Here is a 22,202-nt window from a genome sequence, read left to right as displayed (position 1 = left end):
AAGAAAGAAAAAAGTATATATCAAGTTTGCCAGCAGCAGTATCAAATCATGCTGATATACTGTATACGTGAGAACTCGACTCCTCTCAGTCAGACACTTATATAACAAAGTTCACTATTTGTCATAGACAATACACACAGATATAAACAGCAAAGCCCTGAGAGTAAACACTGAAGATACCCTGTGTGTACCCTTGTTCAGATCAGTATTAGGATCATGAGCAACAATTATGAATTTAAATCACACCGAGGATATTAGATATTCCTTTTACAATCATTTGATTATGTACAGGGAAGTAATATGTGTGCCGTATTTGTTGTTTCTTTCAGTTTTATTATTTGGATGGGAACCTGTGACCGTTCTTTTAGCAGGTCAAACAAAGTACAGAAGGTGGTCCCAGTTCAAGGTAAACAGCTCCATGGGGCGAATAGAGGCGGGCCGGATGGTGACTGCATCCTCATGAATGATTGGATGAGGTGAATCTTTAAAAATCTGGATTGTGTTGAAGGCAATTTTAGTAAATAGTAAGAAGGAAGAAGAATACATCTTTGCTGCAACTGATTTGGACAAGTCATGAGTGGATGTCCGTACTTTGAGAAGAGGCATTTGTACGTTTTTCATAGTTATTGCATTCAAGGAGTTTGGCTGCTTTATTTTTCCATTTGCTTTTTTAATGTTTTATAATAACCTTCTAACACTTTCATTACTTTAAGTGCTCAACATGATCTAATTGTGCTGATGGGAAAAATACAAGTAACTAAAAGCTTTTCTTCACACTGCAGGTTATTCAAAAACAAGCCTCCCAAAACAGAAGATGATGACGATGACTCTCAGGCAGGGGTTAACAAGGCCAGTAAAGGAGGTATTATCTACGGAGACTACCTGCAGGTAGAGAAAACCACTTATTATACATATCTGACTTGGCTTTTTAATGAAAGTACTAGAATTTGCATTTGTTTTTAAATTTGTGTTATTAATACAAGTGTTTAATTTACCTCCGATCCTCAGCTCGATAAAATAGTCTCAGCCCAGGTACTGCAGAGTGAACTGAAGGGTAATAAGATCCATGATGAGCACCTCTTCATCGTCACCCATCAAGGTAATAATAACTTTGTAGTATTAAACAGTATTTTTTGTCTTGTCTCACGGAGGCAAAATTGTTGCTTTAATCTTGTATTCGGTCTTAATGTTATTTTGATTGTATTTTCATTTAACTTGTTTAAAATTTCAAAAATCATTTATTCCAAAGGAGACATTTTTCTTGTTAAAAAAATAAAATAAAATTACTAAGCAAATTGATTTCTACCAAGAAGCAGATATTTTACTATAAAATTTATATGGCTGAATACGAGAGTAACTTATTGAAATGGGCATTTTTGCGGTGTAATAAGCACTGACTGCTTACTGACCTATTTGTTCACCTTGTACTATTACAGTAAAATGTGTATGATGCTAAAAAATGTTTGTGTTTTATTTCAGCCTATGAACTGTGGTTCAAACAGATCTTGTTTGAACTTGATTCAGTGCGAGAGATCTTCATCAGTGGACATGTGAGTGATTTCTGGGGGTGAAAGAATCTTTATTATGTGATTGCTTTCCACACAGGGAAATCCAGTTTTTAAACACCTTGAATTTGAGTGGAACATTTTGATCAACAGAATTCGGATCTTTTGGATATGAGCTGGCCATGCTGCAGATTAAATGTTGCTAAGAATATAAATCACAAAGAAGAACAATTTAAATTAACTGAAGGATACATAATCACGATAGAACACTATGATAGTCAGATCTCACAGTGTTAAAAAGGACGTTACATTCAATCGCAGACTGTCATTACTTGTCTTATTTAGTGATTCTAAAAAAGAAAAAAATCAGTAAAAATTTGTTTGTTTTCCTGTTTGAAGAGATGTTTACAAGTTTTACTATGAATAGCTATTATTTACATTATTATATTTTACTATTTCTCCAGGTCCGTGACGAACGCAACATGCTCAAAGTCAACACTCGCATCCACAGGATTGTAATGATCTTCAGACTGTTGGTCGACCAGTTTGCAGTTTTGGAAACAATGACAGCCTTGGACTTTTTTGACTTTAGGTAAGCTTATAAAATAACTTCAGGGCAGCTCTACTTCAGCTTTAAAAATTTTATAAGATGCACTCCTCCTTGATAGTACACGCTTTCACTGTCTGTGTTGTGTGCATGTATGCTTTACTTGTGTTTGTGTGTATGTGTGTGTGTGTAGGGAATACCTGTCTCCAGCCTCTGGCTTCCAAAGCCTTCAGTTTCGGCTCCTGGAGAACAAAATCGGGGTCCCGGACAACCTGAGGGTTCCCTACAACAGACGTCATTACAGGGACAACTTCAAGGGTCATGACAGTGAGATGTTACTCGCCACTGAACAGGAGCCCACACTCTTAAAACTAGTTGAGGTACGTCCAAAAACCACCAACCACCTGGTCAAATTTTAGATTTAGTCAGGAGTTAATTAGAATTAGGCATCCTTATGTTTTATTGTACATACGTCTGTGTTTTTAAACTGTTGCATTAGTTCTGGATTGGTCCATCTTCTACTGAATAGGGTATAAATGTGATTCTTCTCAGGAGTGGCTGGAGAGAACTCCTGGCTTGGAGGCAGATGGATTCAATTTCTGGGAAAGGCTGGAAATCAATATATTTGATGGGTTGAATCAGGAGAAGGAGAAAGTCGAGGTAAGAGATGACTCCAGCTTTCAGAACAAACTTTCTCTGCTTTTCCCCGGAGTGCAAAGATGATTGACAGAGACTGTATTTTTATTTACCTTTTTTTTTTTTTTTTTTTAAGAAAATGCCAGATTCTGAGGAAAAGGAAGAACTGATGGCTGAGCTGGTCAAACAGAAAGAGCTCTTCACATCCCTGTTTGATGAAAAGCGTCATGACCATCTTCTCAGCAAAGGTAGCTGCTCCCTATCAATGGATTAATCTGACTGATTAATCATATGTCACAATCCTGTGTTTTTCCAGGACTTCACATTTGTGTTTATAGCTTAGATTTGACTCTGACTTTTATCCATGCTAATATATTAACTTATGAACTTTATTCATGTGATTTTGTGAGCTACTATAGAGCTTATATGTTAAATAAATATATTTTCACTTCACTTTTCACTAACAAGGTGAGAGGCGGCTCTCTTACAAGGCTCTACAAGGTGCTTTGATGATCTACTTCTACAGGTATGTGGAACTTTTTATAGCCTTCTTTACACCTTTACTTGCTCCATTGTGCATCTGTGCTATGTTTACCGAAGATTTATGAAGTTATACATTTACTTCACAGTGCACACATGGTCTTCCACTGTTGACCACTGTTTCACTGTGTCAGTTGGGGTTTGAGCGCCTGAGGGCACCTCAGTTAAAGTTCCTCAGGCATCCCCTCTGTCATATCACAAGCCTATTTCTGTAACTTTGACAGCCATAATGTGATATTTGCAAAACATGAGCATTTGGACTCACTGTGTGGTATCGAAGGCTATGACAGTATTACTGAAAGGTGTGGTAACTAGGCTTTTGAAACCTGTGCTGTTAAGACACATCACATGAGACTCATTAAGGGTTTGCCAGAGTCGAGAGTCGCGCGACAGTCACTGGAAGGTGATAATTAGTGTGAAGCGGCTGGGTTTAAGATTCTTAACTGCTTTGTGAATGGTGAACAGCAGTTCCTCTTGTTTTACAACTGATATCAATACCATCAAAATAGATTTTCATTTGCAAGTCAGATGCTCAAATGCTCAAATGATCCCTTACCTTTTAGGGAAGAGCCGAGGTTCCAGGTCCCATTCCAGCTGCTCACCTCCCTCATGGATATTGACACCCTCATGACAAAATGGAGATGTAAGTACAGTATATGTTCAATAAGAAAATGGTGGAGGAAGAAAAAAATTATTCTCAAAATCAACGATTTCCTATTTTGCCCAAGGGCAGAGCTGAACTAACAGGGGAGTCTGCAGGGCTAAAGTTAGTTGAACTTAAGAGGCAGAGGAATCTGTAACATCCACCATGCTTGTTGATCAATTCAACAGCCTATTCCCATGAAATAAATGTTTTACTGCCCTATGTTTTTCTTATATCTGAGCAAATTACAGCTAAAATGAAACATGCAGAGCCAAATATCATTCATATCACCATGAAAACTACTGTTTTGTTTTTTTTTGCTTTAGACAATCATGTGTGCATGGTGCATCGTATGATTGGCAGCAAAGCTGGTACAGGAGGATCATCTGGCTACCACTACCTGAGATCTACTGTCAGGTAAGCTACAAACTTTAACCTACTTATTAAACACTTCACACTACAAGTACACCAGAAGTGCTACTTGGTGTTTATCTAAATTAACCATATGTCATATGGTCACTTCATCCTGGCATGCATATTGAAAATATATTTAAAAGTTAATTTCAAAGTACACTAAACAAGTTCTTTGTTCAGTGAATGTAAGATGGTAGCAGCAGCAGTTTAATTTAGATTCTGTCAAAATGCACAATTTTTAACAGATGCTCAATTATGACATAAAAATACGAGTGAAATATTTTAACACATGATTTTCTTTCCTTCAGTGACCGCTACAAAGTGTTCGTGGATCTATTCAACCTGGCAACGTTCCTGGTGCCCCGCCACTGGGTGCCCAAGCTGAACCCCAACGTTCATACTTTCCTCTACATGGCCGAGTGCTGCGACAGCTCCTACTGCAGCAGTGAAGACTCCGACTAGGAGGCATTGATCTCAGTCGTCTGTTCTGACTTCCTTTGTATGCCTGTGGGTGACCTCAAAGCGGTAGATGCTTTGCACACTTAAGAAGAGTTGGTGACAGGTGCATAGGTAACCTTCAGAACTTTCAAAGAAAGATACATTTTCATTGACAAAACACAAGGTCTTAGACCTCAGACTGACATCAGGTTGATACACCTGACAAAGCTCTCACATTGACATTTTTTGTATTAATAAGGGCAATCTTATAAGGATCAAATTTTACCACAAAATATAATATAATATTGGATTATGAACTCAAAAAGATGTCATTTTTAGATCATCTTGCATCCTAATTTTTTTTTTTCCCAGTTGAAAATGGATATTGTAGTTGAAAGTGTTGACCACCAAAATATCCATTATGGAGAGATATGTAATACCCTGATGGTATTGTTGGTTGGGATTTTTATAATGTGTTTTTTTTTTTACTACATTCTGACACTTCAATATTAACTAAATACACGAAACAACTTGGACATTTAAATGTTTTGCAGGCAGATGAAAATTCTGTTTTTCATTTCACTGTGGCACTAAAATCAGGCCAAACATCTTACAATTATTACTGAACAGAACAGTACATTTTTAGTTCATTAGTTACATCAGGCTGCAGCACCGAGCTTCACACATCAAATTCAAACCTGTGATGCGGTCTGACCCTGCATAAATGAAATGGCCAAATTAGACTATTTTACTCTAATCTCTGATCATGACCAGTCACACAGCAGATGGCCCCTTGATAAGATTTGCTTAGATGTTTTCTCAATAAAATTATGTAAATTCACTGACTGACCTGAAAGCAAATGGATCAGTGAGAGCAGCGATCAAACTGCTGGTGATGATGGGGCTTTGCGAATACATCATCTTTCATGTCAGCATGCAGAGGAGCCATTTCAGACTATTGTGATGTGGCTCAAGTTTGAGAGGAAGTAGATAAAAATAGATTAAAATGATAATAAACCTCAGTATAAACAATCTCAATATCCGAAAAAAAGAACAATTTGCACAGCATGTAAAATCAGAAAATAGGAACCATAAAATGTGTACATAATGTTAATAATGTAGATGTTAGATATGTTTTGTATAGTATTCTATATGGTGTTAAATTCATTTTGTTATGTATTTATGCAGTGATCGATATCATCTCTGTATAGATAAATGTATGAGCCATATCAACTATAACATGTATCTACTTTATGTATTTAATAAGATACATTTTTGTACAGTGCATCTATTCTTGTTATTATAGTTTTACAGTATTGTGTGTATTGATTGCTCAGTTACAATCCGACATTTATCAGCATAGAAAGTGATTTATTTTGTCTTATTGATGTAACATGGTGACATTTCAATAAAAACATTATTTAACATGACCCTTGATGGTAAACTGATGACTGATTTAAAGTGTGAATACATGCAAAGTCACTCTCACACACACACACAGTTACAATGACAAAAATAAACACAACATTGTCAAAGAAACACAGCTGCCACGTTATCTGCAATACCTAAAAAAAGACAAGAAAAGAGAAGATGATGTATTAATCCTTGAGGGGACAGTGGGCACAGCAATATACACACTCCACACTAAGAGGAGATATGAAACATAACATGACAAGTTGTAGAAGATTATACTTACCACAAACATCGCCACCAATTTTCACATAAACATAACCCTCATTCCCCCATGTAGTTCCCCAGGAGTTCTGTACAATCCAGTATGGAATATCCCCTGAAACAGACAACATATATTTCCAGATTGAATTATTTACAGGGTAAAGTAGCAAAGTGTATGTTTGTGTGTGTTCTGCAGCTGCAACCACTTTAAACTGTTACATAATCACTTGATTTCTTATGTAATACCCATCAAAACACGAGTGTGTCAAATAATTAACGTTAGGAAATATAAAATCCTGCTGTATGTGAAATATATCAAGAAATAATCACCGAGGCGCCCGAGATTACATTCTGATAATATAACTGCCGTTCAAATACTGTTTACTTGTATCTTCAGAGTCTACTTTTCACAAACTTTATACATTTTGAACTCTGCACACGGATTTTGTGTCACAAAGCAGTAACTTTCTGAACCTCTATACTTAGAAATCACGTAACATGACGTCAAGAAGTGCAAATAAAAGACTTGTGTTTACCAACCTGGGTACTCTCTGATCACAGTGTACCAAAGAGGACGACAACAGGATGACAGAACCAACAGTGCCAACAAGGCAAAAGAAAAATACAGGAAATACTGCTGGGACTGATTGTGTTTCACTCATATATTTTGCTTCATCAGCTCAGAAAGGGGGAGACGTAACCCCCTTTTTAGACTTGAAATATGTAACATTGCCGGCTTCATCAAGCTTTATGTCATCAGTGAATTTTACATTAATGTTCCTCACAGTTTTATTCAGGCATGACAGGACATTTATGGAAAGACACTATGCTTGTGCAATATTTAGCACCTGGTGCGTGAGAGGAAGCGGAGAGAGTGAGAGAGAGAGAGAGAGAGAGAGAGAGAGAGAGAGAGAGAGAGAGAGCATGAGTTAAAAATGTTATGATAGTGATGAAGGCAACTTTTTTTGTTTGTTTGTTTACAGGCTGCATCGCTGTTGGATTTTAAAATTTGTTTTGCTGTTGAAGCCTTAGTTAATGACCATCATGAGCATGAGGGAAACTCGTCCCCCCCCCCCCCCCTTCTTTCAATTAGTCCACTGAAACATTTTCCCATCTAATTTCACCAATTAATGTTATTAGAGAGAAAATTCTGCCGCCTGTTTAATAAAGTCCGACATGTAAGATCGATTTTTGTACAGTGTGACTGATTTTGTGCATAATAGATGATATTAAATTTATTAAAGTGATGTTAGAAGGCCCGACCTAATAAGATTGCCGTTGTGACTTTTACATAAAATTAACCAGGGTGGTTATTCAGACATGTTAAACTGCCATCAGATTAATATAGAGAGGTACATGTCTGAAACGGGCTGCAGTGACCATATCAGACACCAGAATATGATATGGGCACAAATGTAAGATCTACAAACACTCCCAAAATGTTTTCACAGTAAAAAAGTTTCTGCTGTCAACCTCTTTCAAGGATTTCTTAGAAATTAGTGCTTCTTAATGCATCTTCTAAAAAGACTAAGCAAGGCACATATTGTTATAATATTGAGAAAATTACAAAATTAAGACACCTTCATTTTCATTAGAAACATGAAACTCTCACCCCACTGAAAGACATTTAAATTCACATAAGAAATATATAATTTTAGGAATAATGAGCTGGCTTGTTAAATTTTCTTTCTCTCAATCTACCTTTTGTTTTAGCACCTAATTATAGGGATGACACACTTTGTATTGTTGCAGCAGCAATTCCTGATTTCAGGGCTGATTAAGACTAGACCTAGTGCAGCTTTAAATTACTTTCATAGGCCCTAGGGTTGTGAAATCTTCTTTGACCTAAAAAGGCAAGTGTTAGCTCAAGTAAAATATAAATCTCTTTTTTCTTAAGTTACAATTAATTCTTCATGCCAGTGTAGAAGCAGCATGTACCAGTAGTGTCATATCCAACAACTAGGACAGCATGGTTAGACCATTGGCTGGAGCAGTGGTGTTGGATGATTCCTCCCAGGTAATCCTGCCAGCTGACAGCATCCACAACAGCAGTCAAAGGACCATGCTCCACCAGCTGACCCATCATTGCCTCCTCTTGACCACTGGGGAAAATAACACAACATTTGGCCTATTTTTGTGTCACCTGCATCCAGCATCTCTCCACCCCCGCCCTCCCCTCATCTCATTCATCCAATCGGTGTATCAGTCTCTTACTAACTATAGAACATTTTTCATTCATAAAATTGTCCTTTTCCTAATTATCTCTGTTGTACAAACACTACATATGCAGACACCCTCTGGGACTCCATCCTGTCTGTTCACCAGATGCTTCCCACTAAGGATGGCTGTGATATCCTCCTCTCCTAGCTCAAGACATCTGGGCTACTCTAAGTCAAATGTGCCAAATCTATATTGAAAAAAGCTATTCTGCATCCCATTCATGGTGAGTTGAGGTTCTTGTCTCCTTGAAACTTTATGTTTTTCTTTTGCTTTGCGACAGTTAAGATCTTGCTTATGAGCCCCTTGAAGACCCCATGACACCTAGGTCCCCACCCTCAATGACCCAGCATGCTTATCTTTCTAAAGTCACATTATCAGACTGAGTCAAAGGATTATTGAGATAACAATGTCTTTTAGTAGTAGTCAAACACTGACATTTGCTAATTTTGAAAACTGTTGCATCTTTATTTTGCTTTACTTTTAAGTTATGTTAAACAATCATTTAAAGGTGGTATTATATTGACACATTTTATTCATAAAAAACTCCCTCCTATACATGTTGTGTGCAAAGAAAGGAACTATACAAAAAGCAGGGACAAGAAAAAGTTACATGAGGTTAAAATATTAGAAACTCTGAGACTACTTATGATAGCACACAATACTGTGCTAATTAAAAAATACCAGACATTACATATGCATGAATGTGAGCTACAGTTCTGTTCAATATTACATAAAGATCTGATTAATTTTATCTCAAGGTAACCTTTGGGCCAAAATGACTGGCCCTGAGTCAAGAACCTCTGAGCTACTGAGCAACCCATGTCTCTGTTGACACAGTAAACACTGTGGTCTGTCATTGCGTAGGACCAATCCCCCTCCTCCCTCTCCCCTCTCCTCTGTCCTTGGTACTTTATGAAAACCCATTCAAATTCCATGTGATTTTACCCAAATACAGTGTTAATTTTTAGCCTTTATTGCTTATAGATAACTTGTAAAAATGTGTCTTTTACCTGAAGTCATGTGCAGAAAAGTTCTTGACGGCAACAACACCATGTGACAGGGAGAAAAAATGGCAGATTCCTGTCTTGGCCTTGTAGGGATACTCTGACTGAGGCACCAATTTCACTCTGGTCTGGACAGAAAATAGTTGATCTCAAAGAGTGTAGCGTGGTGTTAGCTTAATACAAAATATCCAAGCTCCTTATTTATGAAAGATCCGAGCACAGGCACTTTCCTAATTTATGTTTGAGAACAGCAACACCCACGACATATATCTCTAATTAAACATGACAATATCACCTATTTTTTTAAAAAAACCTAAACTTTAACAGCATGGACATATCTTCACAACTGTCATCTTTCATCTGTCCCTTTAGGGACACAGAGGTCATCGTCTTTTAGGAGTTAAGTTTTATTCTTCCTTTGTACTTACTGTAAACCATTTTGGCAGCATCTGTTAAAGACCTGAAATATGTTAACGGCCCACAATTATATTCAAATATCAACATACCTGCTTTAACCAATTCAGAGCCCGGAGCGGGGACCCTCCATTGCAGCCTTCATTTTGGAAGGAGCAGTCCAGAACTTGCTGTACACTGAGCTGCTCCAGCCGTGAGCCTCCTATGGTGTGGACGGCCTGCATGGCACCGACCACACTGAACGCCCAACAACTCCCACACTGCAAAGATGAAATTATAGTGATTAATGAAAACACAACAAAAATCTGTATCCAAACTCTAATAGAACCGTGTCACATCTTATTACCCCCAGAAGGAGAAACTGTCATTTTTCTTATCCTCATCCACAGAGAGGTTAATGTCTTGCGAAAGGACACTTCAGCAGGACAAAGACTTCCTTTCTAATTAATGATGGTCTCCGTCATCATGCCACCCTGCTGGCCGAATTACTACTGTAATTTATCTTAAAAAACACTCCAGTACAACACAAACACTGCCAGTATCATTAGACAACAAAATTTAGACACAACCAGGGTTCAGATAGTCTTAAAAGCACTGACTACTCAGATATGATTTGCTTCAAACCTGGGTTGGTCTCATATGGCATTTAATTCTGGATCAAAATCTTGATTTGTGATGAGGCATCTAGAGTGAGAGTGGATGCTGTATGTGGTGATGAGGTAAGATGATCCGGCCAGAGTGAACTGTGACTAATTGCTTTCTGCTGCCATCTACTGACAAAAACACCTCAGGTGAACTGAATGGATACATTTCTGCTTCAGTTCATGTTTAAGCTTTAAAAGGTGACTAGAAAGTTGTATTTTTGATACCAGAAGTTGTTCCCATAATTCATATTGATACAGCTCATATTGCTTTCTTGAAATCATTTTTTGAGAGAGAGCGAAAAAACATATTTCAGTATGTAAGGGAGAGCATTATTTCCTGTGTAACATTTGCAAAGGCAATCTCATCCTCCAAACAGCATCGGACTACGCTCAGTTCACTCGATTAGCATAAATTCCCATAAATATGATGAAAACCTGAGCTCTCTGTGTAAAAATCCAATATTTTGTTGCTCAATATGGTTCCATGGCTTAAAATCAATACCGAAACCAAAATCAGTCATTATTGCTTGGACTAAAGATAAATATGCGCTGAGCATACAAAATATTAGAACCATCTCCTCTCTCCTTTAAAAAGATTAAATGCACTTGAGTCATAAAAGTGGAAAGGGAAATGGGAAAACCGGATCAAGAAGAATTTAGGAGTTGTGAGTAGCTTGATATTTTGTGTCTTTGTGCTTGGAACTGCATTATATTTTCTGCAGTATCCATCCAGTTATTTATTTGTTGTGGAAACTTACTCCAGGCAGTTCAACAGACAGAGCCAGAGTAAAAGACAACTGGACAGAAACACTGCAGTACAGCAGCGGTACAGTAGGTGAGTGTTGTCATGTACAGACTCTCCCTGGAGCGCTAAGCCTTGCCTGAATTCAAGAGAGTGAGAGATATGTTTTTTTTTCTGCTGACTTTTTCCCCATGTATACCGTATGACTCTCCCTTTGGACGACGGCTTTACAATAAAAATATCATCCCCAACAGCAAATTAACTGACAAAAGATTTAAAGGACAAAAGGAGCAGAAAGTGAAACCATCAGCAAGGACAAGCAGCGGCTCCATCTCAGTAACCCCCTCAATGTCTGTGTCCCCAGGACCACTCTGCTCTTAGAGCCAAAGTCACACTTGGCAGCTCAGTTTGTCATTTTCACCTGCTTTTCCTTGAACATTAGTATAAAAAAAAATGGTACATTCAGCTCTAGAGCTGAGGCATGGAATATTAATGGCCATCATAACCTTAATATCTAGTCAGAACTGAAAGGCAAGGAGAAGACTTGACAAGACAATGAATGCACGCTAATAAGGGAAAGATCCCAAAGATCAGTATCGGGACTGATCCTTTAATACTTGGATGAAGTATTGGGATTATTTTCATGTGTCAGATATACAGTAAATTTAGTCAACACTGCATATCTTCTGCTGCTATGTATATAATATACCATACTTATTTTTACTGTGTATTCTGAACATCTTTTGCACAACTCTGGGTAGGGGATGAAAAACTTGATCTGGACATCTCTGCTTTAACTGTAGCAAAGATTATTTTGACTTTATCGTCATCTGAGGACTCATACCTATTATGGGTCTCCTTATCTTTGTGTTGTATTGATTTGTAAGAAAAGAAAAAGATAATAAGATTTGTTTGAATGTAACCCAACTATGTCTGTATCTCTGTAAAGTTTCCTATATCCATCTATCTGTGTAATCCTTACTGCTTGTTGGTTCTGGACTGGTGCTACCACTCCTTTGTCCCTCCAGTCAAACTTAGCTGGTAGCTGCTCTGTCTTCGGTCCAGAGAAGACAGGAGCTCTGTCAGAGATTGTTCGCAGGTAGAGATCTGTGGTTAACAGATACAGTTCAAAGTCATACCTGGATACATATATGCATGTAAACAATGACTGTACAGACTCAGACCAGTCATCCAGGAAGTAAGATGCTCAGCTGAGTTTAAAACAATCCACTGAACAGACATAACACAGGTGAATACAGTTCACCTGATAAAACAACTTCAATTTCAGATTCAATGAACAAAAACACCATACATGCACCTAATTAAATTCTGCAAAAGTCACTAATAAGTGTCAGTGTTTGAGCCCACCTCTGAATTCCTTCTGTGAGAGGTTAGAGAACTGGTTGGTGCCGTACTTGGCAGACTGTGGTGCTGTGGAGAATGAGTTCAGGTATGCGTGCCGCTCTGTAGAATTCTTAAAAAACACAAATGGCATATTAGGTTAAGTAAAGAGTCTTTCATAAATTAATATAATAACAATAAAAAGATGAATATTAAGAACAAAAACCTTAAAAAAAAAAACACAGAGACCTCTAAAGGCAATTATTATAATTTAATTTTTCTTTTTTTGAATAACATGAGTGAGTCTTAAACACAACCCACAAGTTAAGGCCATGATGAAAAGGAACTGAGCACATTTACTACACACAAGCACTGCATTTGTACTCTAATTAACACTTCTATTTGACTGCACTTGAGAAGGAAATGTCCTTCATTTTACTCCACAACAATTATCTGACATCTGTAGTTACTTTGCAGATTCAAATTTTACAAACTAAACATACAATCAGTAAATAAATGATTTAGTTAAGACTAGCTGCACCTCAACCAGCTACATTATTAGCATGATACTGACATGTTAATGCCTCAATAATCCAATAATAGAATAAATGTACTAATAAAGCACTCTGTAAGAGTTCACTTTTAGTACTTTTGCTGAACAGTGGCCACAAGTGACAATTATGAGATAATGGTCAGTGCTAAAAATGTACTGTCACAGTAGCAGAAGTAGAGAAGAGTCATAAAGTCATAACTCTTAATAAGGACACTTATTAAAGTTGCCTAACATTAGCTTAGATAGCCACCATAAGCTACTGGTCATACCAAACATAGTAAGGCTGTAACAGCAAAACCTCTGAATGTCCTGAATAGAGCAAGAGTGTGTTTTATTGCTTATTAATTCAATTTTTCACATATAAGAAGAACATGAGTCATTTTATTAGTAGCTCTTCTACACAGCCAGATATACTGCTACATTATGGTATTACTACTCTCTCTTGGTCTCAGTACTTCATCCACTTCATGTCACTTACTGTTCTGAATTGCGTATTAATCCACCATGAATATATAAAGTGTAAATGTTTCACCTTATCTACCAAATGTCATACATTTCCTTCATCTACACAAGTGGGCGGGGTCTGCGGTGACGCAATCAGTCGTTTGTTTTTAGGCGTGTGTAAAAAAAAAAAAAAAAAAAAGAGTGATGAATGTCAACAGACTTTTTCTACATGTGTCTCTGTCTGCTCCCCACTACCTCCTACCTGAAAATAGAGATGACGACGGCTGAATTCCTCGCTGTTGACCTCATGCATGCGGTGAAACTGCGCTCTGAACGAGCTGAAATCAGTCCGACTGTCATCCGAGCTCCTGTTCTGACAACACAGAGGAGAGACGAGTGTGGAAACTGTCGCTACAAACACCGTGAACAGCTGACCACCCCTCATTTGACGGCGATAGGTCGGTTTTAAAACATGCAGCCAACAGCAGTGATTAAAAAGGGAAGTACTAAAGTTCAGATGTTCGCGGAAAAGGTGAGGGATAATCTTCAGCGCATGCGCAGCGATCAGAAGGCGCCGCATTGGAAACAGAAAGTAAAATTGAAGTATTGAAGGAGAGCATTAAGACCAATTTAGATGTACTGACAAAAACGAACAGAAGTTAAAAGCTTAGAAAAATGAGTAGTTAAAAAATGAATTAGATTAAAAATAAAGAAATTGAGATTTGGCAATGTATCCTAATATAAAAGTTATGCTAAAAGTAGGTTTATATCCAACTATCTTAATTCAAAAGTCCTACAAATCCTGGTTTTGCATTTTAGGGGTTTCATTCTTCATTTATCCAAAATTTAAGAAAAAAAAAAAGTGCAAAAATACACTCTAAAATATTTTAAATATTTAATATTTTTTCCAGAATTCTATTCAATCACAATTAAGCAAATGCATTTAGCCAGAATTAAACTAAAATGTATGCAAAAATGCATTTTAAAAATATATATTTTTAAAATTTATCCAGAATTAAATTCTATCGAGTAAAAATGTATGCAAAAAATACACTTTAATTTTTTTTTTACCTCATTGATACAGAATTAAATACTATTGTGTGAAAATGAATGAAAAAAATAAATTTTATGTCATATTTGCAACCAGAACAGGTTCTATAGTATGTAAAATTGTATTTGTATAACATGTGAACACCCGCCCACCCACACATGGTACAAAAACATTGCAGTAGTTGCTCTCAGGCACAGTAGCAGCTGCAGTGAATTTTTTTTTTCCAGTCTTTGTCAGGACCAGCCAACCAGTCAGTACACTGGGAAAAAAGTAGGCTACTCTTGTGCTTTTTGGAGTGGCATCTGATCCTGCCTTCATCATAACCAAAGCTCCTCTGTAACGTGCCAGAGGAAATGTCAGTCCCAACAGGGGAACTCACCAACAAGCCCTTCGCGGCCCAGTTGTCCAATGTTTACCTCAGCATCTTGGCACTGTTCTGCTTCAAGCTCTTCATTAAGATTTCTCTCAACTTGCTGACATACTTCTACATTATCCGTGGGAACCGTAAAGAGGCTGCCAGGATATCGGCAGAGTTTTATGATTATGGTCAACAACACGGTGAGTACTCTGATAGAAACATGAAAAGCCTTAGAGGGTTGTTGTTTTTTTTTTCTTAAGGTGGTTTCTTTGTTCTAACAGAGTGTATCGTTTGATCCATACATAACCCTGCGATAAAGGTAGATTCAGTGTATAGTATTATCACAATGCAACTGTGTTTGCACAATACAATGACTAACATGTTTGACCTCAGGCACATAAGGTCATATGTAGAAAATATTAATGTTTCCGATGAAATCACACTAAGTTAAAGTACACCCCGCACACACATCCATGCACATGCACTCACAATTTCCATGTTTACAAATGAACTATAAATACTGCATTGCTAATCCAATGAATATAAAGGCCATTCATTGTATTAATACTGATACATATTGAAGATATGAATGATAGCCAACTTTTCTTTCATTAGCTTAATAGCTACTTATAAATCCTGAGATGTACATTCAATATTAAACATGGACACTGTAGGCTGACAGCTCTTTTTCTCTAATGTATTAATAGAACACAGTCATGATACCCCCCCCCCCCCATCCCTCCCCCACCCCCATCCTGCCCTAGTTTCCATTCCCAGCTATGCAGTGCACCCTTTCACACTCAGACGGCAACCAAAACAACACTCCACATTCTCAGGGACAGGCGGTTCGAAAGCTCATTCTGGGGGAAGAAGAGACCCGACGACAACATAATCAGCTATCAATCAAGGGGATGTTTAATTTAAAGTGGACCCACTCCATGGAATAATAATTAGTCAAGCTTAGGGTATAAGTCACAGCCCTGTATTTATGGTCTTCTTTGTTCTAAGAAATGTTTGATGTCTGTGGCTGGGTTTTTTGTACCTGTATTTCAAATTAATGTCAGTCACAGACAACAGACTGCATGAATAAAATTGTACTAATGTAACAGAAAACATTAGGTTCATTATTATCAATAAGTTATGATGAAAATGGATGAAGATGATGAGGATGCTAATGTGTTCAATGCGTCGGCTGTTATTTTGGACATTGACGCAGGTGTGTTTACTGCCAGATTTAATCACACTTACATCAAATGACAGCAGCTGATTCTGAAATGCTTGTTTGAAATTGTGAATGAGATTAGTTTATAGCATCAGGTCAACTCAGGCACTGGCAGCCACATAACATGTTTCCAATGCGGATAACTTAAGCTATTTGAAATCCTAGTGCAAAGTTAGACTGTTATAAAACATGCAAGACCTGTGGGGGTAAATTAGTAATCAGATCTGAGGTTGGGATTTCATTAGACAGCAGTAATTCTAACATTTTAAGCCATAATTAATAAATTGGGATTTGATGAGAAAAATATTAGAGTAAGTAAAGGGATTTAATTGAATGATACAATTAACAGTTTTCTCTGGTGCATGATACTCAAATCTTATGTTCAGTCACATTCAGCTCTGCATAATTAACATTTAAAAATTAATATTATCTATTAGTCACTTTTGTAAAACCTAATTTTTAAGGTTCTTAGTTAAACACTCCACTGCGGTTATTGTAAATGGCTCTCTATAAGAGCATTAGTTAAATGATAATCAATGTAAGCGGAGGCATGCACTGAATTCTTATTCCCATTGCAGGATCGTGGGCGGACCGTTCACCCCTCCATGATGCTGCCAGTCAGGGCCGCCTCCTGGCCCTGAGGACCCTCATTTTACAGGTGAAGAGAGAGTTATGTGCAACCCCCTCATCTGTACACATGGTGTCTGTTGTAACAGTCCAGTGTGCAATTGAATTTTAATCAGTGCCTTTAAAATCTCAGATAAGGGGGTGTGGATGGAAGTCATATCATCATCACACATCACAGGTGTTTTATAATCTTGTATACATTTGTTAGTTTATAGAATAATTAACTGAGCCAAGGCTTCAATATATGTATTGAGAATATCTATATTTTACTGGACATGACATATAACTATATCAGACTATTATCATAGACTTGTATTGAATAGGGGTATTACATTGTTGCAAAGGTCGTCAAAGCCAAAGGTACATTTTGGTTGTAATCAGGTCAAGAACTAAGGGTTATTATGTTGTAGCGCAGGTTGTAAGAGCGTCAGTGAATTGTCTATTTCATAAAATATTAATAGTTAGTTAACATCTGACCATGAATAATAAATCTTGTGATTAAGTTAAATGTCAGATAAAAAGCTGACATGTTTGTGTAAGTTCACTGAACCATATCTTACCCTTTCAGCTACTGTAATACACAGCTAACATTTTTTTTTAAATAAATAATTGTTTCTTACCACATAGCACAGAATAACTAAAAATGCAGCATTGAATGAGCATTATATGCAGTATCTGAGGGGGAAAGATAGAGTTGCTGTTCAGTGCCAGAGATTACTTTGCGAGGTGCTAAAATTTCTGAATTTTAAAACACCCTACCTTCCAGCAGATTCTATATTTGGTCAAACAGACTGAGATTTTACAACATTCCCAAGAAGAAACTGGGAGACTCTCCTTATCCGCTTGCATTTTCAGCCGCTCACAGATGAAGGACTGTTATTACAAGAGAGCAATCCATTTCAGCTACAAAGCCTACTGTCGCCTTGTTCTTAATAAGTTAGACAAGCTCAGGACAAAGCAGTGATATAATTATGTATTTACATGGTGATTTATTAGCCGTTTACCAGACCTCTTTTGGATCTGCAGTTTAATTAGCAAGCTTATTAATGTCTATTGTTAAAATGTGACTGTACAGTATAGTTTGTCAATTACTGACAACCACAACTGAGAACGATGGGTCTGTTTTATAGATAAGCTTTATTAATGTCCTTGCAATTCCTGATGTTCACCAATAGAGGTTGACAAAGGTCATGTATTGCTTAATGCCTTTTAAAAAAATCAAAATGTCTATGGTTGTTTGATTCTGTCTCCAGGGTCACAATGTGAATGTTCTGACTATAGACCATGTGACACCGCTTCATGAGGCCTGTCTTGGAGACCATGTTGCCTGTGCCAGAGCGCTCATCGATGCAGGAGCAAATGTAAGTTACATATTGACCTTATGACTCTTTAATGTTGCTGTACTGCACAGGTCAAATGTAATTTCCATGGCTGGGAAAATCTGAGAGGAGGCAACAAATGAGCAATGTACTGCTCTCCTTTTAGAGCCACTGCAGAGCTATTAAGTTGTTGTTCCCCTTCGACTGTTCCCCCGGGCTGTTGCTATTAGTCAACTTGCATGGTTAAACAAACAAGGCCTAAAAATAACAATTAAAAAAAATGTGTTTACAGGTCAATGCCTCTACAATTGATGGAGTCACCCCACTGTTCAACGCCTGTACAGTGGGCAGCGTGGCATGCACTGAAATTCTTCTGGAAAATGGAGCAAAACCCCAGAGCCTCGTGTACCATCCTTCACCAATCCATGAGGCGACCAGTAAAGGTAATATTTCCATAAAATACATTAACTAGTGTGTTCAGAAGTTTTCAATTGATTTATATATATATATATATATATATATATATATATATATATATATATATATATATATATATATATACACTATGATGTTTGACAGCAATTTCTGTTATATGGTGAACTAGGACACACTTTTCCAAATTAATGTATAATTATGTTCCTATGGAATGGCATTGGTCTAAAGCTTCTGGCCGATGTTAGAGGTTCAGAAAGGTTTATATCACAACATTACCATTCAATATCAGTCATTTAATATTACATGAACCAACATATCATTCTATTTACAGGGTACATTTGATCTTGACTTCCAACCTATATTTGTGTCCTTTGCTGTGCTGTAAAACACTTTCTAATAAACTCGCACTGTGAAAAAAGCTTTATAAATAAATCCCACCCTGACCCGAGTAGACAGCTTGGAGAATTATCACACATTGTCACTGATTACTGCCTTCACGCTCCATTACTTCCAGGTCATTATGGTTGTGTGGAGGCTCTGGTGACCTGGGGGGCAGATGTGGACATGGACATTCCTCACCTGGGCACAGCGCTCTATACAGCCTGCGTCTGCCAAGAGTTGGAGTGTGCCAGGAAACTCCTGAGGGAAGGTCAGCCTCACAGCATAGTGTGGATCTTTACATCCGTTTACAGACATGCAAAAGTCCTGTATGAACATAGACAGACACAAGAACATACAGTATCTTATAAACACACAAGGAAATTAATACGCAATCACATTCAGTATGCACAAACAGGATTATAAAAGCCTCTGAAGAAGCATGTAGACCCACAGACTCCGAAGTTGAACACAATGAGTAAAACAAAACACAGTAATGGAATTATAAATGGTAAGCACTACTTTGACAAAAAATATTGTTTGGACTTATGGTTGTGTATTCCCAGTCAGTATTCCCATGATGAACTACCCAATTACAGATGACATGATATAACATGACATTATAGCACAGCAGCAACAAAACACATTTATTTTTTGTTATTTATGTAAATCAAGACAAGCATAAACACCAGCAGCAGAGGTCAGTCAGTCAGAATCAGCAAAACAGCAGCTTCTTTCTAGAAATGCTAAAAGATGTTTAACAATCATATAAGGAGAAATCAATCACAAGAAAAGTAGATATATAGTATATATATTTTTTGACTAATTCTAGACTTACTAATGCATGCCCAGCACGTTGAAATTTGAGATCGCATGTAGCCCACATCTAACTGATCCTATTTTCAATTTATATGTCCATTTTGCTTGCTACTTTTGATTGCACACACCGTTCTCTCTCAGAAATCCTTGCATAGAGGAAGAGAAGGCGAAATTACAGAAAGAAAAATGTCAATTACAAAAATAACTCCTGAATGGCAAGAAATGCCACATAATGATGATTTCCAACAAGTATTTGAGAGTAATTTCTTCCTTTAAGACATGTGTCCTCCCTAACATTTTGATGGTAGAAGAAACTAGTATGCATAGTGATTCCTTGATGAATGAACAGAATGTATAATCTCAAAATGTCCTTCATACAGGTGCCAATGTACAAAAAGGCAAATCCCTGGATTCGCCCTTACATGCAGCTGCAGAGAAAGACTGCACAGCAGTAGTGAAGCTGTTGTTGGACTTTGGTGCAGATATTAACGCCAGGAACACAGAGTTTCAGAGGCCAGTAGACATGGCTCCACCCAGCAGTCTAACAGAGGGCTTCCTACTACTCTATGAAGGTACACCTTGACTTGTAACCAGCAATACTCCTTTGTTTACAGGTCCCTTGTCTAACTTACAGTATCTTCTGTTGTGTCTGTGTTTAACAAATATCAGTTTCAAGGTCTGGGATCAGATTTGTTTTCATTTATCTGAGCTTGTAGGTTCCACTGTGCAACCTAAGTTAATGGTTTATGATTAATTCTATAACCATCTTGCACAATATATTAATTGTCTTCTTTTCATAGCCACACCACGACTGCTGAGTCCGCTGTGTCGTCAGTGCATCAGGAACTGTGTCGGCCGTGACAGACTCCACCTCCTTTGCCACCTTCCCCTACCCAACAGGCTCAGAAACTACCTGCAGTACCAGTGATAGGCAGTACAACCAAACTGTCTGCCTACTGTAAATGGGACATAACAGAAACATGCTTCTGACTCAAGCAGCACATCAATTTCATGAACTTATCTTACCTTTAACTTTAGCTGCTAGTCAGAGTAGCGAGAGCAATTAATTGCAATTAGTCACAGAGCAGCCACTGAGTAGCTGTTTGCCATGTGTGAATGTGGACCTGGATGAATGTAAAGCAGTGGGTTGTGGTAGAGTTTGCCTTTTCTGAATAAATTACAGCTAAAAGATAATAAATACATTATTATTTGCAATTCAGGTTTGAAGTATTCAGAGAATGCCTTAATAGTTGCAGTAGCTACAACAGATTGACACACTTTGAAAACAGTGTAACATAATTGCAGAATATATGTGAATGAGTATTCATAGTTTTGCATTTGATGCATTTAATACTGAATGCATTGCACACTAGTAGACAATAAAACATTTCTATTAAACCTGTGGCTTTTCAAAATGCTATATATTGTCTATGTGGGCTGTGTTTTGATTTACTGATGTCTGACTTGGTGGTGTAGTGGAAATACAATCAAATTCAAAAATTTGTAAACAAAAGTGGTTTGTAAGTTTAAGCTTGGATTATTGAGTAGTGACAACTGATGGAGACTGACCTTGTTGAAAAGTCCCAGATGGAAAAGTAAGTCTGTTGAGATAACACTTAATCCAGCAATTTAGTAATCCTCCTAAGACATTCTGAAATAATCATCTGAATAAATACGGGCTATGACTATGGCATTGTGAAATAAACCAAAACATTACGAACACTCAATATTAAGAAATTAAATCCTGCTTTTTATGACAGTAACAGAGTTTATTGCCAACTGCCTTTTTTAAAAAAAAAAAAAAAAAAAAAAATTTTTATTCCAGCAGTTATGATGTCAAAACACAAATCAACTGGAAGTGGCTGTCTGCTCATTCAGATCGAAGCAGCAGCAGATCACATCACTGACTCTATTTGTCATGATTAAAGACTTGGTGATGAATGCAGTTTTTCTAAAAAAAAAAAAAAAAAAAAAAATATATATATATATATATATATATATATAAAATAAGAAGAAGAAGAAAAAGAAGAAGAAGAAATAATAGTGGAATTAAATAATAATTACCTTCAATTAATTTACTGTGAAAAGAAGCAGGGTGAAATAACATTTCATCATGCGGAGTAAAATTTTAAAAAATGTATCGAATTGGATTATTTCATAATTTCATGATTGAAATTTTTTTTTTGGTCTATATGTGTATCGTTATGTCTGGTTTGTTTATTTATTTAATACCG

General features: G+C 37.1%; 3 protein-coding genes across 6 annotated transcripts; 2 read left to right on the top strand and 1 right to left on the bottom strand.

Moving 5' to 3' along the window:
• Positions 1 to 516: 516 nt before the first annotated feature.
• On the top strand, positions 517 to 6,153 carry tdo2a (tryptophan 2,3-dioxygenase a). Its single transcript, XM_044364305.1, has 12 exons — positions 517 to 608; positions 783 to 888; positions 1,009 to 1,099; positions 1,480 to 1,550; positions 1,970 to 2,097; positions 2,246 to 2,432; positions 2,605 to 2,712; positions 2,825 to 2,936; positions 3,157 to 3,214; positions 3,792 to 3,871; positions 4,198 to 4,288; positions 4,594 to 6,153. Exons 1-12 carry the CDS (start codon positions 574 to 576, stop codon positions 4,745 to 4,747), a joined length of 1,221 nt encoding a protein of 406 aa, XP_044220240.1. The 5' UTR covers positions 517 to 573; the 3' UTR covers positions 4,748 to 6,153.
• On the bottom strand, positions 5,179 to 19,436 carry ctso (cathepsin O). Of its 3 annotated transcripts, XM_044364308.1 has the most exons (9): positions 19,351 to 19,436; positions 14,022 to 14,127; positions 12,790 to 12,895; positions 12,404 to 12,528; positions 10,128 to 10,295; positions 9,628 to 9,749; positions 8,336 to 8,499; positions 6,420 to 6,512; positions 5,179 to 6,288 (listed from the first exon to the last, which is right to left on the bottom strand). In XM_044364308.1, exons 2-9 carry the CDS (start codon positions 14,070 to 14,072, stop codon positions 6,254 to 6,256), a joined length of 864 nt encoding a protein of 287 aa, XP_044220243.1. In that variant the 5' UTR covers positions 14,073 to 14,127; positions 19,351 to 19,436; the 3' UTR covers positions 5,179 to 6,253. The 3 variants fall into 3 exon arrangements, with proteins under 3 accessions (XP_044220243.1, XP_044220241.1, XP_044220242.1); XM_044364306.1 differs by lacking the exon at positions 19,351 to 19,436 and having other exon boundaries at positions 14,022 to 14,627; XM_044364307.1 differs by lacking the exons at positions 8,336 to 8,499; positions 19,351 to 19,436 and having other exon boundaries at positions 14,022 to 14,637.
• asb5a (ankyrin repeat and SOCS box containing 5a) lies at positions 14,881 to 21,388 on the top strand. Of its 2 annotated transcripts, none has more exons than XM_044364309.1 (7): positions 14,881 to 15,368; positions 16,969 to 17,048; positions 18,271 to 18,378; positions 18,629 to 18,779; positions 19,286 to 19,420; positions 20,349 to 20,540; positions 20,769 to 21,388. In XM_044364309.1, the coding sequence occupies exons 1-7, from the start codon at positions 15,164 to 15,166 to the stop codon at positions 20,894 to 20,896; spliced, it is 999 nt and encodes a 332-aa protein (XP_044220244.1). In that variant the 5' UTR covers positions 14,881 to 15,163; the 3' UTR covers positions 20,897 to 21,388. The 2 variants fall into 2 exon arrangements, with proteins under 2 accessions (XP_044220244.1, XP_044220245.1); XM_044364310.1 differs by lacking the exon at positions 14,881 to 15,368 and adding an exon at positions 15,947 to 16,384.
• Positions 21,389 to 22,202: the final 814 nt, after the last annotated feature.

Source organism: Thunnus albacares, chromosome 10 (genome assembly GCF_914725855.1).
Source record: "Thunnus albacares chromosome 10, fThuAlb1.1, whole genome shotgun sequence".
NCBI lineage: Eukaryota > Metazoa > Chordata > Actinopteri > Scombriformes > Scombridae > Thunnus > Thunnus albacares.
Note: the sequence above shows the minus strand (reverse complement) of the source record. Positions and strands in the feature narration are given on the sequence as shown.